General features: G+C 39.8%; 1 protein-coding gene across 4 annotated transcripts in view; it reads right to left on the bottom strand.

Annotated features, from left to right (window-relative positions):
- The window catches only part of CADM2 (cell adhesion molecule 2), a 1,267,507-nt gene extending 1,265,213 nt beyond the window's left edge, over positions 1-2,294 (bottom strand). For 3 of the 4 annotated variants that reach the window (XM_025278923.3, XM_025278930.3, XM_025278929.3), the window contains exon 1: positions 1,631-2,294. In XM_025278923.3, coding sequence (XP_025134708.1) covers positions 1,631-1,691 — 61 coding nt within the window. In that variant the 5' untranslated portion in view covers positions 1,692-2,294. The remainder of the gene's footprint in view (positions 1-1,630) is intronic. The other variant, XM_044940125.2, reaches the window with a different exon arrangement.
- Positions 2,295-22,496: the final 20,202 nt, after the last annotated feature.

Here is a 22,496-nt window from a genome sequence, read left to right as displayed (position 1 = left end):
CCAAGAACTTGCTGAAAGATGGTTCATTGACCTCATTTAAATCCTCCAAAGGCCGATTGGGTTTTGTATGCCTGTGGTTCTATATGTCTTACTTTCAGATTCCTTTTACCCAGGGACAAATACATTTGATCAACTTATCTCTCCTACAAATACACAAATGATGACAGAGAGGTTAAAGGTGGGCAAAGATTTATGAAGAAATCAAGAGTCATCTATCTTAAAAAAAAAAAGCATATGGACCATAATTTCACATCCATCCTCCCTGTATCTCACATTCAAGCCACATCCCTACACCACTCTCTTCAAAGCAACAATCTTCTGCCTTACAGCCCCTGCCCACTCAGTTCTAGCATGCCGCCTCTGCCTCCACCACCACCCAAAGTGTGCTCTTCCCAGGCACTTTTACTCCATACATTGCCATGCATTTCATAATCATCATCGTCCTCCCACTGCACACGGTCCCCTCCTCCCTCCTTCAAAAGCAAGTATCTGGCGAAAAGTGCACCCCAGTTCGCTAGCCAGTCTGCATCCAAGCCCAATGATTTGCATAATAACAGTGTTTTGTGCGGTTTCCCTCCGCTGCGGTCACAGAGGTTCTTACATTTCACCTGAAAGGATGATATTAATTACGGAAAAGAAGCGTCAGAGAGCGGGATGGAAAGGTAGGGAATCTAAGCTAAAATCCCTTAGCACTAAAGTAACTGCCAGGATGCACACATTTCTTGGCTTCGAAAAAATGAAAAAGAAAACCACACGGGCTGAATAATAAAAAGTCAGTTTGTTGATAAAGTGGCTTTGGGTCTTTTAATTCTTCCCTTCCCCTGGCCCTCTCTTTTTATTTCCTGCTTTATTTATTCATTCTTCCTTTTTCCTTTTACTCTTTTTCGTTCTTTCTTTTTCTTCCTTATCTCTCCCTTTCGTTTTTTTTTTTTTTTTTTTTTTTTTTTCTCTTTTTTTAAACCTCAGACAGTCTTCTCTCTTCCTAGGTGAATGACACGTCTCACAACACATCCCCCCCCTCCCCGCCTCCCCGCCCCCGGGGATGTTATTGCAATGCACACGGTGCCGCCGCTGCTGCTGTTCTCGCCGTCTCGGCAGCTCGCTCCCAGGCTCTCACACACTTTTTAAAGGCACACGGATATGCTGATGGTGCGAAGAAGGGGCAAAAGAAAGGCGACACGAAGAGGGGGAGGTTAAAGAGATGACAAGAGATGGAGAGGGTCGGTCGGGAGCGTGATGTGGGAGGCGGCTGGTGGGGGTTGGTGGGAGGGTGGAATGTTCAGAGAAGGCACAAGTTGCCAGCCAAAAGGCGTGGGAGTGTGTATGTGAAGGGTGAGGGGAGTGCTGGCGAGCATGGAGAGTGAGAGATGTAGGAAGCTCAGGTGAATGAAAAGGCGAAAGGTGCCCGTAAGGGACTGACTACCGAGAAAGCAGGGTTGAGCCAGCGCTAGAGATTTGAGGGGCTGGAGCAAACTGCCACTGCCCCCTGCCGCACCGGGAAGTAGGGGGAGGGGGTGGAATTCGCCGGGGACTGGGGGACTGTAAGGGGGAGAGTGGAAATATGGGGTGGAGTGAGGATGATGGGGAATGGGCGTGAAGTTGATGCTCCCCGCGGCGGGGCGGGGATTACCTTGTAGCAGGAGCCCGCAGACACTGTAGAAGCGGAGAACGGCGCTGCGTTTCCAAATCATGGTCCCTTTTCTAAAGGGCTGAGAATGAACGAGGGGGGCAAAGAGATGCTGGTGAGCAGGGCACCAGAGTGCGGGGCTCTGCCGGTGTCTCCTTCGCGGAGCCCGCCGGACCCAGGGTCCTCGCCGCTGCGGTGCTCGAACCTGCCGACGCGGATCAGATGGCAGCAGCAGAAGCGGCAACGGCGAAGCACCCGCAGAATGAGGTTTCGCTGGGCAAAATAGTTTCTTTTCCTCCTCCTCTTGCTGGTGGTGCAGCCGCGACAGTCCTTCTGCCAGGCACGGGTTCGGAGCTTGCCTTCCTCCCGGCACGCACCCGGGGCTGTCCGAGCAGGTGGCGCAGGGATGCCGGGGTGTCGGAGAAGATGCAGACGAGGGCTGTAAGGAGTGGGTAGGTCACGCAAGGGAAAGGCGGGGAATAAGGGGAGCAAGCAAGCAGCAGCCGCCGCTCGCGCTTGAGGTGTCTCGGGGTCCTGGGAGGGGAGGTGGCAGCGGTGGAAGCGGCGCTAGTGGCGATAGCGGCGGCGGCAGCTCCCGGATGCTCCGGCTGCAGCGGCGGCGGCAGCGGCAGCAGCAGCGGCGGCGGCAGCTCTACAGAGCACCAGACACAAGGGCAAGCTCAGCACGGTGGAGGCCCCGCCCCCACCATGGCCAGGGACAGACACCGCCCCCCGACCAATGGGGACACCCCCGCCCACCAGGCCTAGCCAATGAGAGAAAGGGATGGGTGGAGACAGGCGCCGGGAAAAACAAACAGGCTTCTCAAGGACCCTTCGGGCAGGAAGAACTGAATCCCCCATTCACACACCCCGGCGGGTCTCACCTCCTTGGAGAGTCTCAGCCTAACTTTCTGAGACTGCGCCTTCATTAATAAGTGCCTAGCATTCGGGAAGGGTTCAGCCAATCGCCACCGCGAGGGGGCGGGTTTTGCCATGTCCCCAGCAGGTTCTGGAACCCGTGGTGGTGCCTGGGACAGGTCTTGGGTGCGAAGTTCTTGTGCGTATTTGGACTCCTAGAGCAGATGGTGGCTGCACCTGCCCACTCACCAGCTGCAGTAGCTCTCTGAAGCTCCCAGCAGCAAAAGGGAAAGATTTAAGAGGACGTGGGAGAGGCTAAGTATAGGGAACAGAACACCTACCTGCCTACAAGAACTTGTGTGAAAAGGAAAAAAAAAAGAGTTAGGGGTGGAAGAAATTAAGTTTTTGTTGTTGTTCCTGAGAATTTGACTTAATCTAGACATAAAATCTCAATAGAGGCTAGCGGGTGACAGTATTCTTTCGGTCGGTACTGAGATCAGGTAGGTCTAGGTTCAAATCCCATAGCTGTCACTTCTTGCTTCACAATGTTTGATGATTTTACTTGAACATTTAAATCTGAAGCCTCATCTGTAAACAGGGATAGTAATAGAACTTAACTCTTGAAGTTATACGGCCCTGGATTGCTACAGGGCCAAGCATCTGTAAACGCTTTATTAAAGGAGACTTTAGCGCGGTTCAGTGAGATTTCTATAATTCAGGACAGCACAAAATCTTAGGCAATCTTCCGTATGTGCCTTAATTGTAGCCTTAAGGAAGGGACAAAAAGCATAACTGTGCTTTTTTCAAGGACCTAACCAAAGGTGGTCATGGAAAGAAAATTCAGGAATCTGGAAAGAACCATCTCTATAAATCAGTACCTGGATGTGCCTGATTTAGAGGAGGAGATATAAATGAACAGGACATAAATTAATCAGAAGTTGTGTTTCCAAATGAGCTTAATTCCAGGCTTTTCCCTATGACCAGTTTTTAATTGGACCAAATTAGCAGATGATAGACTAGTTCAGTAGTGTTAAATCAGTCACACCATAAATAGTCTGCTTTGTTCAAGAGACTACACAATAGAAGCCTGCAAGCAAGGAGACAGAGGGAAAGATGAGAGGCAGGATCAATATTGAGGCCCTTAGCTCTTTCTCATTTGTTGCTTACTTAGCCACAACCTTTTACGACTTCACCCTTGCCTTTTAACTAATGACCCATTCATTTCTATGTCCACCTTTCTCCCCAGGTTCTCAAAATTAAGGAGCAAAATGTCCATAATAAAACTGCAAGTGGACTCTAGAAGAAAGAGGATATGTGAATACTCTTATTATTGTAAGAGACAGTTGCCTACTGTGAGTTTTAGCTGTTAGGAAAGTCAGCAAGTCCAAGGATACTGCTATCATTTAAACTATTGTGAGCACCAAAAGGTGAAATTCTAATCATTATTGACTCATGCTTTGTTTTGTGTCAGGGAGTATAAATAAAAATGGAACTGCCAAAGAAGTTAGGGTTTCTTTATTGACACAGTAGTTAGGGTTCCTTCATTTTGGTGTACAACCTGCTGTCAGCTGTATGACTGTGGGCGTGTATTCAACTTCCCTGACCCTCAATTTCCTCAATGATAGTATGAAAGAGCTGTTTTTGATGACTTCTAAAGTTTCATTGAGTTAAAAAAAAATCATTATTCTAAGACTGCTATATTCAAGAAAATGTCCCAGTTGAACATAAGTAGCTCAACACTTGTGATCAATACTCAGAAGCAAATCATGTTTTTGTTCTTGTTGGTAACTACAAGAGAAATTAAGATTCTGTAGTGAAATAGTCTATAGGTTTGCTATGCAGTATGTGATGTCAGACAACATCACCACCATTACTTGGGAATTTGTTAGAACTACAGAGTCCCAACTTCTTCTACCCTACCCACAGAGTCAGATTCTTCATTATAACAAGATTCCAGGGTGATTTATATGTCCACAAAGTTTGAGACATTCTGGTCTTTAACAGTGTTCTACTGCACACTTGACCCAGGGAGAATTTCATGGGTGTTATATGAAATGGAGGAGACTAAAAAGTCCAGATTATTTTTGTTAAATTGTTATTTTCAGGAACCCTGGGAGTCTCCTTGTCATCGTAACACAAAAGTAACTCTTCTTGTAAACTATAGAAGGAACAGATTATTTTAATTAGATAAGTTTAAAAATGGCTGCAAGCTTGATTGTGATGAGAGTCATAAACTTCAATGTGATTAAGATTCTCCTAGCCCACACACCTAGGGGGTTGGAAGCCAGCATGTGTTTATTTCAGTCCCAAAGGGGCCGAAAAAAAAAAAAAAAAAATTCAAAGCATGAGCTCTGGTCATTTGGATAAATAACGTCATCTTCATATACAAAAAAACAATAATTCTGTATTTTCTAAATAGTCTATTCTTAGATTCTATTAATCAGTTAAAAAAATCAAATGCTCAGTGGTTGTAAGATCTTTCAATGTTTTAAAATGAGACAAGAGTCTATATGTTATAGAGTTGTCAGTGTATGAGTAAATTCATTTCTAAAACTCAAAACATTTCTTAGAATGCAATTAAATATCTTTAAACATCTTCATTTCATAGTTTTAAGGCTATTATTGTCTACATATATTATCAGTGTCTCAAATAAATGTACAAATTAACTGACCTCTTATGAATCATCAGACAATGAATTAGTTTTATAAATTGCCAAAAGATGGCATCTATCCATGCCTCCCTATATGAAATAGTCTAAAATATTAAACCTATTTGAAAATTTTCTGTATTTTTTTTAAGCCTTGTATTCTCCTTTTCTTCATAGCAAAAATATTTTTCAGTATTTCATGTTTTGAAGTAAATTCTTAAATGAAGTTAAATTAATGTTTTAAATTTAAGTCATTCACTCAATACTCATTTTAAAAGTTATACAAAGAGAGCACATATGTTTTCCTTGCCTTGGGAATGAAGGTTCTCTTTGCTTATAGTGTCCATAGAATAGGATTGCAGTATCATCCTTCTGCAATAGTACCCTGGACATTATATTTCTTTTCACATATGTTTCACAGAGGAAATCTCAGTTAGCTTGCACTTTAGGACTTTTTTCACCAATTTTAAATAAATGTTATTATTATGAATGTGATGTTTATCACTTTTTCATTCCACTAGGAAAAACAAACTTCATCAGCAGTTTTAAGGTGATGAATATAATTAGATGGGCCAATCTTTTCACAATATATACATATATTAAATCATCACAATGTACACTTTAAATATTAAAAATTTGTCAATTATCCCTCAAAGCTGAAAAAAAAAATAAACAAGTTTAATTGTGGCAAAAGTTTTTAAAATAAGAGTAGGAAAATTATTGTGTCAAATTTTTCCAACCATGGATAAATTTACTGGGATTTCACATGGTTAATAGAATTCTTTTTTTAAAATATTAAATTTAAGTAAAATATCTAAACATTTGAAATACATAGTCATTATAGATACTCAGGACTAAAAATTTAAAAATCTGTGCTAAATTGACTCTCATAGAAAATTGACTCTTGCAGCAAATCGACCTAGAAGAAGAAATTTCATGGCCTGGTGAAAATGTAGACCATTGTGAAAGAAAATTGGCTTATTGAGTTCTGGAAGCATTGATTGTCATTCTCCATGCTCACTAGCATTTTAAATATGAGGTCAGCTGTCTGTGTTGCAGAGATGTTAAGAATTCTTGGGTTTGGTATATATTTAGTATAATACACAGTATATAGTATTATTTATAAATATATATGTGTGTATATATACAGCATATATGTGATTATATATAACAATATTTGCTGCCTTTAGATGCATTTTTAATGGCATTTTGCTACTGGTTATAAAACACTCATTATCCTTTCAAGTTATGATACATTATTTTATCCCACTGTATCTCAAATATCTTATAGCTAGAATTTTAACTTATACTGATGAAGGTATATAAATGTTGAAATGAAATTCACAAATGTTCAGAAATTCACAATCTCAAGATGAGCTGTTTCTGCATTTTTTACGTGAATAAACCAAGTGGCAATATGACAAGCATCCTCTCATTTTAAAATATGAAATTGCAATATATAGAGTAAAAATGATTTTGTGATGTTAGTTAGTATAATTTCTATCTCTACAATGATTGGATCTAAATGATCTAAGGTATGTGGCCATCACACTTTCTTAAACTGATAAAAGGGATGATTCCTTTTCTTGCATTTTCCTCAAATAAGCAAACATTCATCCTACCTTATTTATTTATTGTTTTTGGCTGCACAGCATGCAAGATCTTAGCTCCAGGACCAGGGATTGAACCTATGCCCCTTGCAGTGGGAGCACAGAGTCCTAACCATCGGATCACCAGGGAAGTCTTACAGTTCATATAGGATCATATAATCCAAGAGTTTAATAGCAACTAGCGAAGAGTTGACTCATTGGAAAAGACTCTGATGCTGGGAGGGATTGGGGGCAGGAGGAGAAGGGGATGACAGAGGATGAGATGGCTGGATGGCATCACTGACTCGATGCACGTGAGTCTGAGTGAACTCCGGGAGTTGGTGAGGGACAGGGAGGCCTGGAGTGCTGTGATTCATAGGGTCGCAAAGAGATGGACACGACTGAGCGACTGATCTGATCTGATCTGAATATGCAAAGCAGTAGCTTTTTGAATGACCAAAGTTAAGTGGAAATATTCTGGAGATAACTTCCAACTTTTAGACACTGATTGAAAATGGGCTTTTTTTTAAATAAATAAATAAATAAAATAATAAAAGACATTGAACCTGTTTATTCAAGACAATTTCATACTGCCACATGGATTTTGTATGTGGAGCATTTTATACTTGGAACACTCCTTTCTATGAGCAGCATGTAAGTAATTTACTTACTTTACCAAGGGTTCTACTCATATGTTCCATTCCCAGGAGTCATTTACTGACTCTCCTCTGCTTTTCCACCCCCAATCCATCTACTCACTCCTTGAACATCTACCTGTTTTATTTTTTTTTTGTGCCCTTTGTAAACTTGAATTTATGTGTTATTTAATTCAGTTGTTTACTTGTGTATTTGTATATTTTCCCCATCTGGAATGTAACCTGAAAAAATGCAGGGACTTTAACTTATTGACTGAATTTTCAGCAACTAGAAAAGAGTTGAAATATATTAATCATTCAACATATATTTGCTGAAGGAATGAGTATATCCATTCTGACTACCTTCTGGCTTAATGTATATAAATATGGATTCACTTATCTTCCCTCCTTGTATCAATTTTAGGCATTATTTTCTTTAATAAATAATTCCAAGTATTATTAAATGGAACCATTCAAACTAAAAATTTAGCACTTATAAAAAATTAGATTTAGATTTTATCTACATATGAGTTGGGAAAATACAAACTACATGGGAATAAATAAAATAAATAAAACAGACACCCAATGAAAGTTATTTTAGTGATTTTACTCCACATACATAACCACTGTTGATCACTGTTAACTATCCCTGATGTTTTTCAACAGCACAAAGTTTTGGAATAAATAGATAGAAATTATTACAGTCTATCTATTAAAGCATACACAACTGTTTTTTAGTATCTTTGTAGTCCCTTGTTTTAGAAGGTTCTTAATATTTGTACTAGGGCATCCCTGATAGCTCAGCTGGAAAAAAATTCACCTGCAATGCGGGAGACCTGGGTTTGATCCCTGGGTTGGGAAGATCCCCTGGAGAAGGATATGGGAACCCACTCCAGTATTCTTGCCTGGAGAATCCCATGGACTGAGGAGCCTGGCAGGCTACAGTCCATGGGGTCACAAGAGTCAGACACAATTCTTAGTATTTATACTAGTATTTAATATAATTTATGTTAGGGATATTGCATAGTTCCATGAAATGAGCTAGGTCAGGCTAACAATGCTGAAACCAACTGAGGACCTAATTTTTGATCCAGATTGACCACATGAAAGGAACTATGGAAACTGAAAGTAGCTCAGTTGTATTCCACTACTTGCAATCCCATAGACTATACATTCCATGGAATTCTCTAGGCTAGAATACTGGAGTAGGTAACTCTTTGAAACTCCACAGATTCTACAGTCTGTGGAATTCTCCAGGCCAGAATACTGGAGTGGGTAGCTGTTCCCTTCTCCAGGGGATCTTCCCAACCCAGGGATCAAACCCAAGTCTCCCACATTGAAGGAAGATTCTTTACCAGCTGAGCCACCAGGGAAGCCCAAGAATATTAGAGTGGGTAGTTTATCTCTTCTCTAGTGGATCTTCCTCACCCAGGAGTCAAACTGGGTCTCCTGCATTATAGGCAGATTCTTCACTAGCTGAGCTACCAGGGAGGCCACAAAAGGAGCTGTCTTGGGTGCAAAATAGCTGTAATAAGGAATTGTGAAGAACTCTATGCTACTTCTTGATTCCTAGTGGGATTTTAAGCTATTTTATAATTTCAATGGCTAAACAATGAATCATTAACCTACATCTCTAAGGGACATCCTTCATAAAATAAAAAATTAAAAAAAGAATAATAAGGCATCTTGAAGAAGCAAATGCTAAAAGGACATGGGAGAATAGAAAGAAATAAGTGTGGAAAGTAAAATACAAGAATACAAAGAATACAACAAACTATGGCTTGTTCCTAGAGCTGTAGACACTAACACTGTGTGACTATTTAAATTCAAATTAAGTAACACAAGATACAATTTTAAGCTATGCATCTTAGTCATATTACACATATTTTAAGTACTCAGTAGGCCTATGTGAATAATGACTTACTCTACTGGACAACACAGGTCGACAATATTCCCATCATCACAGAAAGTTCTACTAGACAGTGCTATGAAAATTTGTGTTAGTCTAGGTTCTCTAGAGAAATAGAATCAACAGAAAAGATAGATAGGTAGATATTGATTTATTGTAAGTAACTAACTTATGCAGTTATGGTAAGTAAGAAGTCCCAAGGTCTGCAGTCAATAAGTTGGAGACCCAGAAGATCTGAGGGTGGAGTTCCAGTTTGAGACCAAAGGCCTAAATCAGGAGAGCCCATGAGGTAAAGTCCAAATCAAGCCCAAGAGGCAGGAGAAGGCTAATAGCTAGATTGAAAACAGTCAGATGGAGAAAGAAAATTCTTCCTTAATGAAACTTACATTTTACTCAGATCTTCAACAGAATTGATGATGTCCACTGACACGAGAAGAGTGTATTAAAGGTGATGGCACCCCGCTCCAGTACTCTTACCTGGAAAATCCTATGGACGGAGGAGCCTGGTAGGCTGCAGTCCACGGGGTCGCTAAGAGTTGGACACGACTGAGCGACTTCACTTTCACTTTTCACTTTCGTGCATTGGAGAAGGAAATGGCAACCCACTCCAGTGTTCTTGCCTGGAGAATCCCAGGGACAGCAGAGCCTGGTGGGCTGCCGTCTATGGGGTCGCACAGAGTCGGACACGACTGAAGCGACTTAGCAGCAGCAGCAGTAGCAGCAGAGAGAGAGAGAGAAAGAGAGAGACCGATTTATTATGCATTTATGCAATTATGGAGGCCAAGAAGTCCCATAGTATGCTTGTTCTCTGCAAACTTGGAGACTAAGGAAAATCAATAATATAATTCCAGTTCAAGTTTGAAGGCCTGGGAATTGAGAAGCTGATAGTATTAATCTCAGTCCAAGACAAGAAAAGACAGATGTCTCAGCTCAATCAGGCAGGCAGAAAGAGGAAATATTTTCTCTTACTCTGTTTTTAGTTCTCTTTAGCACCTCAAGGGATTAGACAATGCCTGCCCACATTGGGGAAGACTATCTATTTTACAGAATTCACCGATTCAAATGCTAATCTCATCTGGAAATACCAGACATAATATTTAATCTGGTCACCACATGGCTTGTCAAGTTGACATACAAAATTAACCATCACAGAGGGGAATCTACTCAATTTGCTGATTAAAATGTTAAAAGCATCCAGAAACACACTTCCAGTTACACCCAGAAATAATATTTACACAAATGCCTCAGCACCCTGTGTCCAAGGTAAGTTGATACATAAAATTAACCATCACACTTTTCATTTGATAAAATATCATGTTGGCACTCAATATCACCACTGTGATATTTTAACAACTCTAGTCTAAATCCCAGACATTAACACTGATGTGCTCAGTCGTGTCTGACTCTGTGACCCAATGGAGTGAAGCCCCGAAGCTACTCTGTCCATGTAATTTTACAGGCAAGAATACTGGAGTGGGTTGACATTTCCCACTCCAGGGGATCTTCCTGACCCAAGGATCTTCCATCTCCTACATTGGTAGGCAGATTCTTTTACTGCTGTGTCACCTTGAAAGCTCAGACATTAAAATCCAAAGTAAACAAGATTAACATTTAAGAAATGAGAGGAAAGTGTTAGTTGCTCAGTCATGTCTGACTCTGCAACCCCCATGAACTGTAGCCCACCAGGCTGCCCTGTGGAATTCTCCAGGCAAGAACACTGTAGTGGGTAGCCATTCCCTTCTCCAGGGAATCTTCCCTACCTGAAGATCAAGCCCAATCTCCCACATTGCAGGCAGATTATATGCCAAGGTCCTACGTAATACATTTTGTTCATTTTGTTATAGATCTGCCTCTTTCTCATAGCATTATGTGTAAAAATACCCATTCTTTTGGTGGGGAGGAGATGAGGAGAACCTCATAACCAGATCTTATACTATGTCTCTATTAGAATAATCACCAATGAACGTGTTAGTCTAAACTCCTTGGTTGCAAATAACATAAATTCAAATCAAATTAGCTTAAACAAAAACCAAAATAATAACACAAAATTATTAGTTAATTTAACTTAAAAGTCCATTTTTGGGAGTTATTTCAGTCCATTATGATCCAGAGTTTGCTGATTCAATGGGCATGAGTTTGGGCAAAATCTGGGAGATAGCGAGGGACAGCAAGGCTCGGTGTGCTGCAGTCCATGGGGTCGCAAAGAGTCAGACACGACTTAGCGATGGAACAACAACAACAGCATGATCCAAAGGCTTAAGTGATATAATCAAAATTGTGTTTCATTATATCCAATACTGAACTCTTGTTTTCTTAATATTAGTTAAAGCTTAAGCTAGTTTTCTTCACAGAAAAGCCAAGAGGGTCAACACATTTTTAGGCTTATCCTACAATTTTATTGTGGAATTTCAGAGAAAAGGGAAGACCTGTTTCTTCCTAACCCTCACAAGAGCCCTGGTATGTCTTGGAAACAGCTCATCTTTCATTACATGCCCATCCTTCAGTCACTCACTCTTCCTGATTGTGTACTGACAGTCAAGGTGTGAATGTGTGACTAATTAAACAATCTCATTAAAACAGAGAGAACAATTTCTAAATTAAGAGATGCAAGACAGACAAAATGTGATATATGTCCAATAGAATACAACAAAATTATAGAGTGATATAGGAGACATTTACAAGTACATGCTTCCCAAGTGGTGCTAGTGGTAAGAACCCACCTGTCAAAGCAGGAGACATAAGAGGCGTGGGTTCGATCCCTGGGTTGGAAAGAATTCCTGAAGAAGGGCATGGCAACCCACTCCAGTATTACTGCCTAGAGAATCCCATGGACAGAGGATCCTGGAGAGCTATAGTCCATAGAGTTGTAGAGTCAGACACAACTGAAACGACTTTTAGCATGCATGGTAATTAGAAAGAAGTATTAAATGATAGTCTATAGCAATTCACACTCTAAACAGTAGGTCTCAGTAAATAATTATGAGAGCAAACAAACATAATTCAGGAATAAAGTTCTCACTATTGGCAAAATTTAGAAGAGGATTATCCTCAGATTTTACAGAGCCAAAAGATTACTTTTCTGCTTTGCTATGATAGCTCATAATACAGTGTATCTAAGTGTCATATCAGCTCTTGAAAATTAAAAACAGTTTAATGCTGATTAATTTCTAGCTTCTCTCCCCTATAGTTTCCACACTTTTTTTTCACAATTGCTTAGAGTAATTTCTGTGCCTTTTGTATGTATCCTTAGTCGATTTCCCCTATGTACCACCCTGCACTTGTCACTATTAAATTTCATACTGTTTTTGATGGATGACTTCTCTAATTTGTCAAGGTTATTCTAAATTCTAGTTTAGGCTTCTAAGATGAGATCAGCTTGACCCAACTCAATATCACATTGGTGTGTTCTTAATTCCATTATCTGTTTTTACAACACACACACACACACACACACCCCATGTGAATCCTAATCATGAACTATTCTACTATACTATTTGGTACTACAGAAAGAGATTATTATTTTTAAGCATTTTAACAGCAATTTAGAATCAACAGTTAGGTGAAATGGAAATAACTTGCAAGCTCTCTATATTGTGTGGGACTTCTTGCAGGGAAAAAAAAAATCAGTTTAGGAAAGTAGATAGATATATGTCTATGTTGTTATATGAGCAAAAATGTAAGGTGGCCAGGATTCTGAAACCTAGGATCAAAGAAAATGAAATGCAAACTTGAGGACCCAAAAAGAAATTCTTAGCAACATGAAAGCAGAAATTTGAGAATACAATGCTTAGATCATAAGTTCAAGGCAAATGTATGAGAACTTGATTATGAACTAAATAAATTTTACATATGGATTTCTAATTAGCTTCTTGCTCAGAATAAAGAAAAAAAAAATCAGAATTTGGGTGATCCTGAGTGCTCTGGTCCAGAGAAGGCAATGGCATCCCACTCCAGTATTCTTGCCTGGAAAATTCCATGGATGGAGAAGTCTAATAGGCTGCAGTGCATGGGGTCACAAAGAGCCGGACACGACTGAGCGACTTCACTTTCACTTTTCACTTTCATGCATTGGAGAAGGAAATGGCAACCCACTCCAGTGTTCTTGCCTGGAGAATCCCAGGGACGGGGGAGCCTGGTGGACTGCCGTCTATGGGGTCGCACAGAGTCGGACACGACTGAAGCGACTTAGCAGCAGCAGCAGCAGAGTGCTCTGGTGGAGACATTAGGTACCACTGCCCAGAATGTGGGAAACGGGATTTGAGATTTAGGAAATTTCAGATCCATGCTTAAATGTTTATTGTGTCTGTTCCATTTTGTTCTGTGTTTGAGCTAAATGAATGTATGCAGGTTATTTTTAACCAACCGCTTTTATAGAATTAAAAGATACATTACAAGTGATACTTAAAGAGGTTAATGACTTGTCTGAGGTCACAGAACTTTTTAAATCGTAAGAGAATCATAGTTCAAAATGTTTTTTGATGTACAGCCAAAAGTTAAAGACAGCATATTTTCACAGTGTTTTCTTACTGTGTGCTTAGGTATTTTGATGCTCACTGGATAGTTTTGGCAAAAATGGTAAATTACTTACCTCTGAAAATGTCTCTTGGCTTCCCAGGTGGCTTAGCAGGTAATCAATATGATTTCAGTGCAGGAGACACAGGTGACACAGATTAGGTCTCTGGGTCGGGAAGATCTCTTGAGGGAGGAAATGCAACTCATTCCAGTATTCTTGCCTGAAAAATCCCATAGACAGAGGAGACTGGCAAATCACAGTTCAAAGAAGCACAAAGAAACATCTCATGGACAGAAAAATGTCTCTATTATGTGAGATCCACCTGGAAACTGAGAGACCACATTGGTATTCTACAACAACACATTTAGAAAGTTTCAAAAATTATTATCTAAAAATGCCCCACAACAATAATCACATGTTTATATGACTATCTTAGCAAGTGGCATCATATAGAATGCGACAAGTTGGAAATGAATTAGACACTGTTCCCTCAATAAAGAATTATGGGGGAGGAGAAAGAGATCTAGTATTTATTGGCATACATTTTTTTTTTATGTGAGATGCCAGATATAATCCTTAACAGCCTTATAAAATATATCAGTTTGACTATCATTTCATAAATGGTAAATCTGAATTTAGGAAGCCTAAGTAACTTAATCAAGTTGCAAAGGTAGTAAATGCCAAACCAATTCAACTTTAAACCATGAATATCTCCATTACTTTTTTCTTTGTCCTCGATGAAGCACAAGAAAAGACAGACACAAAATTATTACTACAAAATATACCTTGTTCCATGTACACAGAGTCCACAATGTACAAGACCTACTTGGAAAGAATTCAGCACCATGGTCAAATTCATACCCCCAAAATAAAAACTTGAGTCCTGATGGAGAATAAAAAAAATATGGAAAAGTGTAAAAGTTATTTGAACCCAAAGTGATATTTTGCCTCAGTATACATTAGAATATCAGGATATCCATTCTATAAAGTGAAAACGAGCATTATTTTTTTAACGACTTCTTAGTTTTCTCTAAAGACTTCCCAAGAAAAACTTTCCACAGGTTTCTCATGCAAAAGGTTTCTGTACTTAAAACATATTTACAGAAATGGCATTATCAAATATCATTTGAAAATGTCAATGCCTTTCCTTAGGCACACAAGGTTTCTATATTTTTCATTTTCCCACTTGTGCTCCTATTATTTCCATAGTACATATTATCCTTCTAACTCATAAACTAGGCTCCATGCTTTCATTATCGGTCTGCATTCCAAAAACCCTAGAGGGATTTTATCCTTACCACATATTCCACTTTGCATCATTTAAAAAGAAAAAAAAAAAAATGTTTCACACTCCTTTTCTGGACCTTCCAAAACATCATTCAATAACAATAAAAAATCTTATGTCTTGAATAATTATATAAACAATTTACAGATAATATATTCAACCAAAATTTCCAGTATGATAGTTCTAACCAATTCTTCCTCCATGAATAAATTTTATTCATGGTGAATTCTTCATTCACCATGAATAAAAACAGTATCAGCATAAGTTAGTACCTAAAATCAGAATTACTCATGTCTAGTTAAATATGGACTAATATTTTTTCCATGTCTGCATAATCTGATCACATCATTCCCTAGATTCTGAGGTACGCTGATTTAAATGAGAGTGAATTTTGCTCACAGCTACCATGTGTTTTTGAAGAAACAGCCCGCAGCTAACGTTGCCTTTTCTGCTGGCTTTCCACATAGAAAGAATTGTAGAATTAGAGCTGGTTTTTAGCAACCTAAACTTAGTGTTTTGAGTTATAAAAAATTATTTGTGTTTTTAAAGGCAACTAAAAAATTATAGTTTTAATCACAACTTGGGTTCTGAAAATTTTGAGAAAAAGACAAAGAATACGGCATTAGAGCTCAAAATATTAGCTTTATAGTTGGTAAATTATAAATTGGGGCATTTATGTTAGTCTCACAGTCAAGGGGGCACTGAACCCCAGAAGTACATAGACACTCCTGCCATCAAATATTCTGTGGTATCAGAGGCTAGTCCTTCTAAAACAAAACCTAGAGGGAAGTTTAGATGAGGGGGAGAAATAGTGATCAGCCCAGATTAGATTTATGAAACTGAAATCAAAATCCTCAGCAAAATGGAAAGTCTTTTCCTTGTGAGAATTTCACTTCTAAAATGAAAATGGGACAAGCTGATTATGTCATAATTATTATTTCAAAAATGATTCATCAATAATCATGGTATCTCCATTGATATAGACAAAGGCCAAGAGTTTCATGGTTATTGATGTCTCTACACAGGAAGAAAACCTTGGGAAAGAGAAGATATGTTCCCACTGATTCAGTTCAATTCAGTTGCTCAGTTGTGTCTGACTGACTCTTTGTGACCCCATGAACTGCAGCACACCAGGCCTGCCTGTCTATCACCATCTCCCAGAGTTTACTCAAACTCATATCCATTGAGTTGGTGATGCCATCCAACCATCTCATCCTCTATGGTCCCCTTCTCCTCCCACCTTCAATCTTTCCCAGCATCAGGGTCTTTTCAAATGAGTCAGTTCTTTGCATCAGGTGGCCAAAATATTGGAGTTTCAGCTTCAGCATCAGTCCTTCCAATGAACACCCAGGACTGGTCTCCTTTAGGATGGACTGGTTGGATCTTCTTGCAGTCCAAGGGACAATCAAGAGTCTTCTTCAACACCACAGTTCAAAAGCATCAGTTCTTTGGCACTCAGCTTTCTTTATAGTCCAACTCTCACATCCATGCATGTCTACCGGAAAAACTATAGCTTTGACTAGACGGACCTTTGCTGGCAAAGTAATGTCTCTGCTTTTGAATATGCTGTCTAGGTTGGTCATAACTTTCCTTCCAAGGAGCAAGTGTCTTTTAATTTCATGGCTGCAGTCACCATCTGAAGTGATTTTGGAGCCCCCCAAAATAAAGTCTGACACTGTGTCCACTGTTTCCCCATCTATTTCCCATGAAGTGATGGGACCAGCTGCCATGATCTTCGTTTTCTGAATGTTGAGCTTTAAGCCAAATTTTTCACTCTCCTCTTTCACTTTCATCAAGTGTTCCCACTGATATCATTACCCTAATATGGCAAAGTTTTGTTTGCTTTTATTTCTGTTGTTCTTTTAACTAGCTGAGCATCACCATTAAATCCATAGCCAAGCAGGGTTCTGATTATTTTTACTTTGGGGAAAAGATGAAAAGTACTTTAGGACAGTTCTGCTCCCACATTTATGATGCTGGGCTCCAATCAAAACCATTATACTTTTGTTACCTGTCTGGCATCACCAAAGGAGGCAAGTAGATAAAGATACATTAATTGATTCAACTGCAAGCCTTCACTTTACTAAGGCTAAATAGACATTCTTTATTCTGTTTCTCACTGCAAATATGGTGTATTCACTTAGTCCAACGTAAACCATCTAAGCCCTCCCATGAAATTGAAGACAGCATACGCCAAGAAAAAAATACATAGCTACTGCAATAAAATGCCAGCAACCAAGAGATGACCTAAATTTGAATATAATTTCTGTTATGAATTTCCAAAGGAAAATTAAAATCTTGAAGATTAAATGTTGTCACAAATTAAAAGCTTAAAAATCCTAAAACTCAGAGAAATTAAAGTCCAAAATAAAATTCTCTTTGTCCTTGCGATACTATATTTCAAATACATTAATGTAAAATCTCACCCTTCCAACCTTATATTTTATTCAGTCTCAGATGGGCTGCCATTTATGGGGTCGCACAGAGTCGGACATGACTGAAGTGACTTAGCAGCAGCAGCAGATAGATGGATATTAATATCTGAATTTTGTTCCTTCAGGAGTTATAACTAGAACTCTCTCTCTTGGAAATGGATGTAGGTCTTAGAGCCTTTGGAGTTGTACTATCTTAACATATCTTACTTTTATAGAGTATAAAGAGAACATAATATTTCAAAACACAGGATCTAATCTCACCAAATGGAGAAGAGAAGTCTCTCTAGGACATGTTAGACCTAGCAAAATTTTGTTCACATAACTCATTTTTTCATGCTGTAGAAACCATAGTGGAGGTTGGGCATTAAGTGAGTAAAGGGGGAAGTGAAAGTGAAAGTCACTCAGTCGTATCTGACTCTTTGTGACCCCATGGACTTACAGTCCATGGAATTCTCCAGGCCAGAATTCTTCCCAACCCAGGGATCCAACCCAGGTCTCCCGCATTGCAGGCAAATTCTTTACCGGCTGAGCTATCAGGGATGTCATAAATCTTGACAATGGTCTTCCTGGAATGACCTGGAGAAAACTCATTCTGTATCATGTCTCTAAACTCTTCTGAACTGAAATTCATTCCTATCAGGCGATTAATCATGGAGCTGTAGTTACCACGTTGTCATTTCCCCTTCAAGCCCTGTGTTTTTTGTGCCAATACTGATTTAAGTATAGATTCCAACTGGTGATGTAGGGACCATGCTCTCACAGAAACATGCATTTTCGTTTCTGAATCATTTCTACTTCTTTCAATGCATTCTCCTAAGCCTAAGAAACCTACTTTCTAGAAAATGCTTACTTTCCCACTTTGGTTTCAGCTAAAATAACATATTCTACAGCTGAAACTGCTGTTGATGTTTTTGAAGCAAAGCCCCTAGGGGGCTAATAAAAATCAACATGTCTTCCTTTTGCTTTAATATTACTGACTTTGAATAGCATTTCCTTGTTGCTGCATTTTCTGCAATAGCGGGCTAAATGTCTAGTATTTTGGTTCTTCTGTGTTTGTTTTTGTATGCATGTGTTTTTTCCCATTATCTCATTTTGTTCATCTATTCTAGAAGAAATCCCATGGACAGAGGTGACTGGTGGGCTACAGTCCATGGGGTCGCAAAGAGTCAGACAAGACTGAGTGACTTCCACTTCACTTCACTTCATTCTAGAAGAGTTAAATGAAATAGGAGAGCCCAATCCAATGCCATTTTCTCAAGTCTGGAACTCACAATTTAAAGCTAGAACCTCCCTAGTGCTACTAATACATGTGGAACATAGCTGCTACAGAGTTTTAAGGTAGCAATTATTGTGCTGCCAACCAGTGACTGAATGGCCTATGAAGACACTCTTTTCCTATAATTGTATATTTGCCTCAGCTGTGCCTAAGATTATTGAGGCCTCTGTGATTTGCCAGCATCTGCCAAAGCACCTGGTAGAGCCCTGGCTGCCAGCATATATACTGTAAGTGTGCTGCTGCTAAGTCACTTCAGTCGTGTCCGACTCTGTGCGATCCCATAGACGGCAGCCCACCAGGCTGCCCCGTCCCTGGGATTCTCCAGGCAAGAACACTGGAGTGGGTTGCCATTTCCTTCTCCAAGGCATGAAAGTGAAAAGTGCAAGTGAAGTCGCTCAGTCGTGTCTGACTCTCCACGACCCCATGGACTGCAGCCTACCAGGCTCCTCCATTCATGGGATTTTCCAGGCAAGAGTACTGGAGTGGGGTGCCATCGCTTTCTCTGTACTCTAAGTGTAGTTTAAGATAAAGCTGCAGCAGCCTGCGTCCTCAAGTCCCCTGAACTTGGTCAAGGCCAGCCATGCTTCTGTTGGGACCATGTAGCTCAAGCTTTTGCTTGCTAATCCTCCCTTGCAGCTATCATCTGCCAAGACACCTGTACTCTGAAGGCTCTTGCCCACTCCACAGGATTTAAGAGCCAATAGCACCACAATAAATGCCCTCTAGCCCCAGATTAGCCCCTCACACTAAGGTCAAAGTGCCGCAGTGCACAAGAGTCAAAGACGTATTCTAGCTCTATCAAATCCGCCTGTCTGTGTCTTTTCCCCAAAATTGTTATCTTTTGTATCTTAGAGTTCCTTAACTCTGAAACTCTTTCAGGGGTAACTGAAGGACTCAATATTTATCACTGTTCTTTTTGGACTTGAATCTAAAGTATTTATTTATTCTACATATTTCTGTGTATTCTATTTATTATTATTTATTCATTCTATTTACTTTAAAGTACTTATCGAGACATAAGATAATTCGTAAAGTGTTCGGAAGCGAAAATAGTAACCAGAATACTAATAAGACAGAAGTTGAAAACATAGCTTAATTAGGGTGTGTGGGGGGGGAGGTTGGGGCATAGAGGAGAATATGACCAACTACTACTTAGCACCTGGAGAAACAGCATGCTGAAGGCATGGTCTATGCAAATTTTTCAAAATATGATTTGAGACAGTTGAACATGTCCAACTTATTCTCCCCAAGTCCACTGAAATGGAGGAAGAAAGGGGTGGAAAATGCCATGAGTGATACAGTAATTGAGAGCTGTCAATAGCTGTCAACAGCAAGGAAACATCTGGAATGCAGTAGAAGCATATCATCCTAAAAAACAGAAATTTTAAAATATTTTTTCTGAAATGTAGACATTTTTTCTACAAAAGTGTCATACATAATTCATGTTTAATCCCCTAGGTTGGTCCATTTCAACTATTTTAAGTAAAACAAACAAACAAAAAAACAAAAAAACTACCTGAAGCAAAATAGAGTAATTGGAAGACCTACAGAAACTAACATTTACAGTATTTAGTATTTAGAAGTAGTGCATTGCACAGTAATTTGAATACCACAAAATCCATTTTTCCTTATCATGGCTCTAACATTCTGGTGGGGTTGCCCCAAGCATCCAGCAACTGTTCATAACACCTATGCCTGAGGGCTAGTTCTCTTGTAAATAGGATGTGAGGTGGTAGGGAAAGCATTGGCTCTGAGGATAGGTGTTGAGACACAGGTGGTAATTCTGGGGAAATGATGAGTTTATCAGTTCAGTTCAGTTCAGTTGCTCAGCCATGTCCGAACTTTGCAACCCCAAGAATTGCACGCCAGGTCTCCCCGTCCATCACCAACTCCCGGAGTTCACTCAAACTCATGTCCATCGAGTCAGTGATGCCATCAGCTATCTCATTCTCTGTTGTCCCCTTCTCCTCCTGCTCCCAATTCCTCCCAGCATCAGAGTCTTTTCCAATGAGTCAACTCTTCGCATGAGGTGGCCAAAGTATTGGAATTTCAGCTTTAGCATCATTCCTTCCAAAGAACACCCAGGACTGATCTCCTTTAGAATGGACTGGTTGGATCTCCTTGCAGTCCAAGGGATTCTCAAGAGTCTTCTCCAACACCACAGTTCAAAAGCATCAATTCTTCGGTGCTCAGCTTTCTTCACAGTCCAACTCTCACATCCATACATGATCACTGGAAAAACCATAGCCTTGACTAGACAGACCTTTGTTGGCAAAGTAATGTCTCTGCTTTTCAGTATGCTATCTAGGTTGGTCATAACCTTCCTTCCAGGGAGTAAGCATCTTTTAATTTTATGGCTGCAGTCACCATCTGCAGTGATTTTGGAGCCCCAAAATATTAAGTGTGACACTGTTTCCACTGTTTTCCCATCTATTTCCCATGAAGGGATGGGACCAGATGCCACGATCTTAATTTTCTGAATGTTGAGCTTTAAGCCAACTTTTTCACTCTCCTCTTTCACTTTCATCAAGAGGCTTTTTAGTTCCTCTTCACTTTCTGCCATAAGGGTGGTGTCATCTGCATATCTGAAGTTATTGATATTTCTCCTGGCAATCTTGATTCCAGCTTGTGCTTCTTCCAGCCCAGGGTTTCTCATGATGTACTCTGCATAGAAGTTAAATAAGCAGGGTGACAGTATACAGCCTTGACGTCCTCCTTTTCCTATTTGGAACCAGTCTGTTGTTCCATGTTCAGTTCTAACTATTGCTTCCTGATGAGTTTATAGGTTAGGGAATAAATCAGGCAGAGAAGATACAAGGGTGTTCATAGAGGGGAATAAATATGGTGGACTGTGGATAGCTGATGGATTGTGGAGGTACTAGAGTTTCTGAGTATCTGGATGATGGTTTCAAAAGAAAAGAATGCATGAAGGCACTCTTCCAGTATTTCCATCATCATCTTTATCTGTCACTGCTGCTGCTGCTGCTAAGTCGCTTCAGTCGTGTCCGACTCTATGCGACCCCATAGACGGCAGTCTACCAGGCTCCCCCGTCCCTGGTATTCTCCAGGCAAGAACACTGGAGTGGGTTGCCATTTCCTTCTCCAATGCATGAGAGTGAAAAGTGAAAGTGAAGTCGCTCAGTCGTGTCCGACTCTTAGCGACTCCATGGACTGCAGCCTACCAGGCTCCTCCGTCCATAGGATTTTCCAGGCAAGAGTACTGGAGTGGGGTGCCATTGCCTTCTCTGTCATCTGTCACTATCTCCCAAATTAATCACCACTTAGGAAAAGTACAGTCAACAATGTTTTCAGTATGGAGGGGATTGGAGGTGGAAGAATTTCTAGCTGAAAAGGAAAGAGGTTTTTGGGCTATCTTGCTGGACAATTCACTTACTTAACAGATATAGGGATGTTATGACTGCACCAAATTTTGTACAGGATGATATAATAAAATGTATATATAAAAGAAAGAATATTATTTCAGACCATTTATAAAAGATAATTTTACAGCAGTCATTATAACAATCAGATCAGATGGCAACACTGCAACAGATTTTAAAATTTGTGTGGTATTACTAGGTGTTTTTGCAAATTAGATCAGTGCTTAACATGCTTAAAAAACAACAACAACAACAAAAAAAAAAAACAAAAAAAACCCAGCAACACATGCATCCTACCATTCAGATTCTGAGTTTACTAAATCTCTCAGTTCAGTTCAGTT

This window comes from Bubalus bubalis, chromosome 1 (assembly GCF_019923935.1).
Source record: "Bubalus bubalis isolate 160015118507 breed Murrah chromosome 1, NDDB_SH_1, whole genome shotgun sequence".
NCBI classification, from domain to species: Eukaryota; Metazoa; Chordata; class Mammalia; order Artiodactyla; family Bovidae; genus Bubalus; species Bubalus bubalis.
Note: the sequence above shows the minus strand (reverse complement) of the source record. Positions and strands in the feature narration are given on the sequence as shown.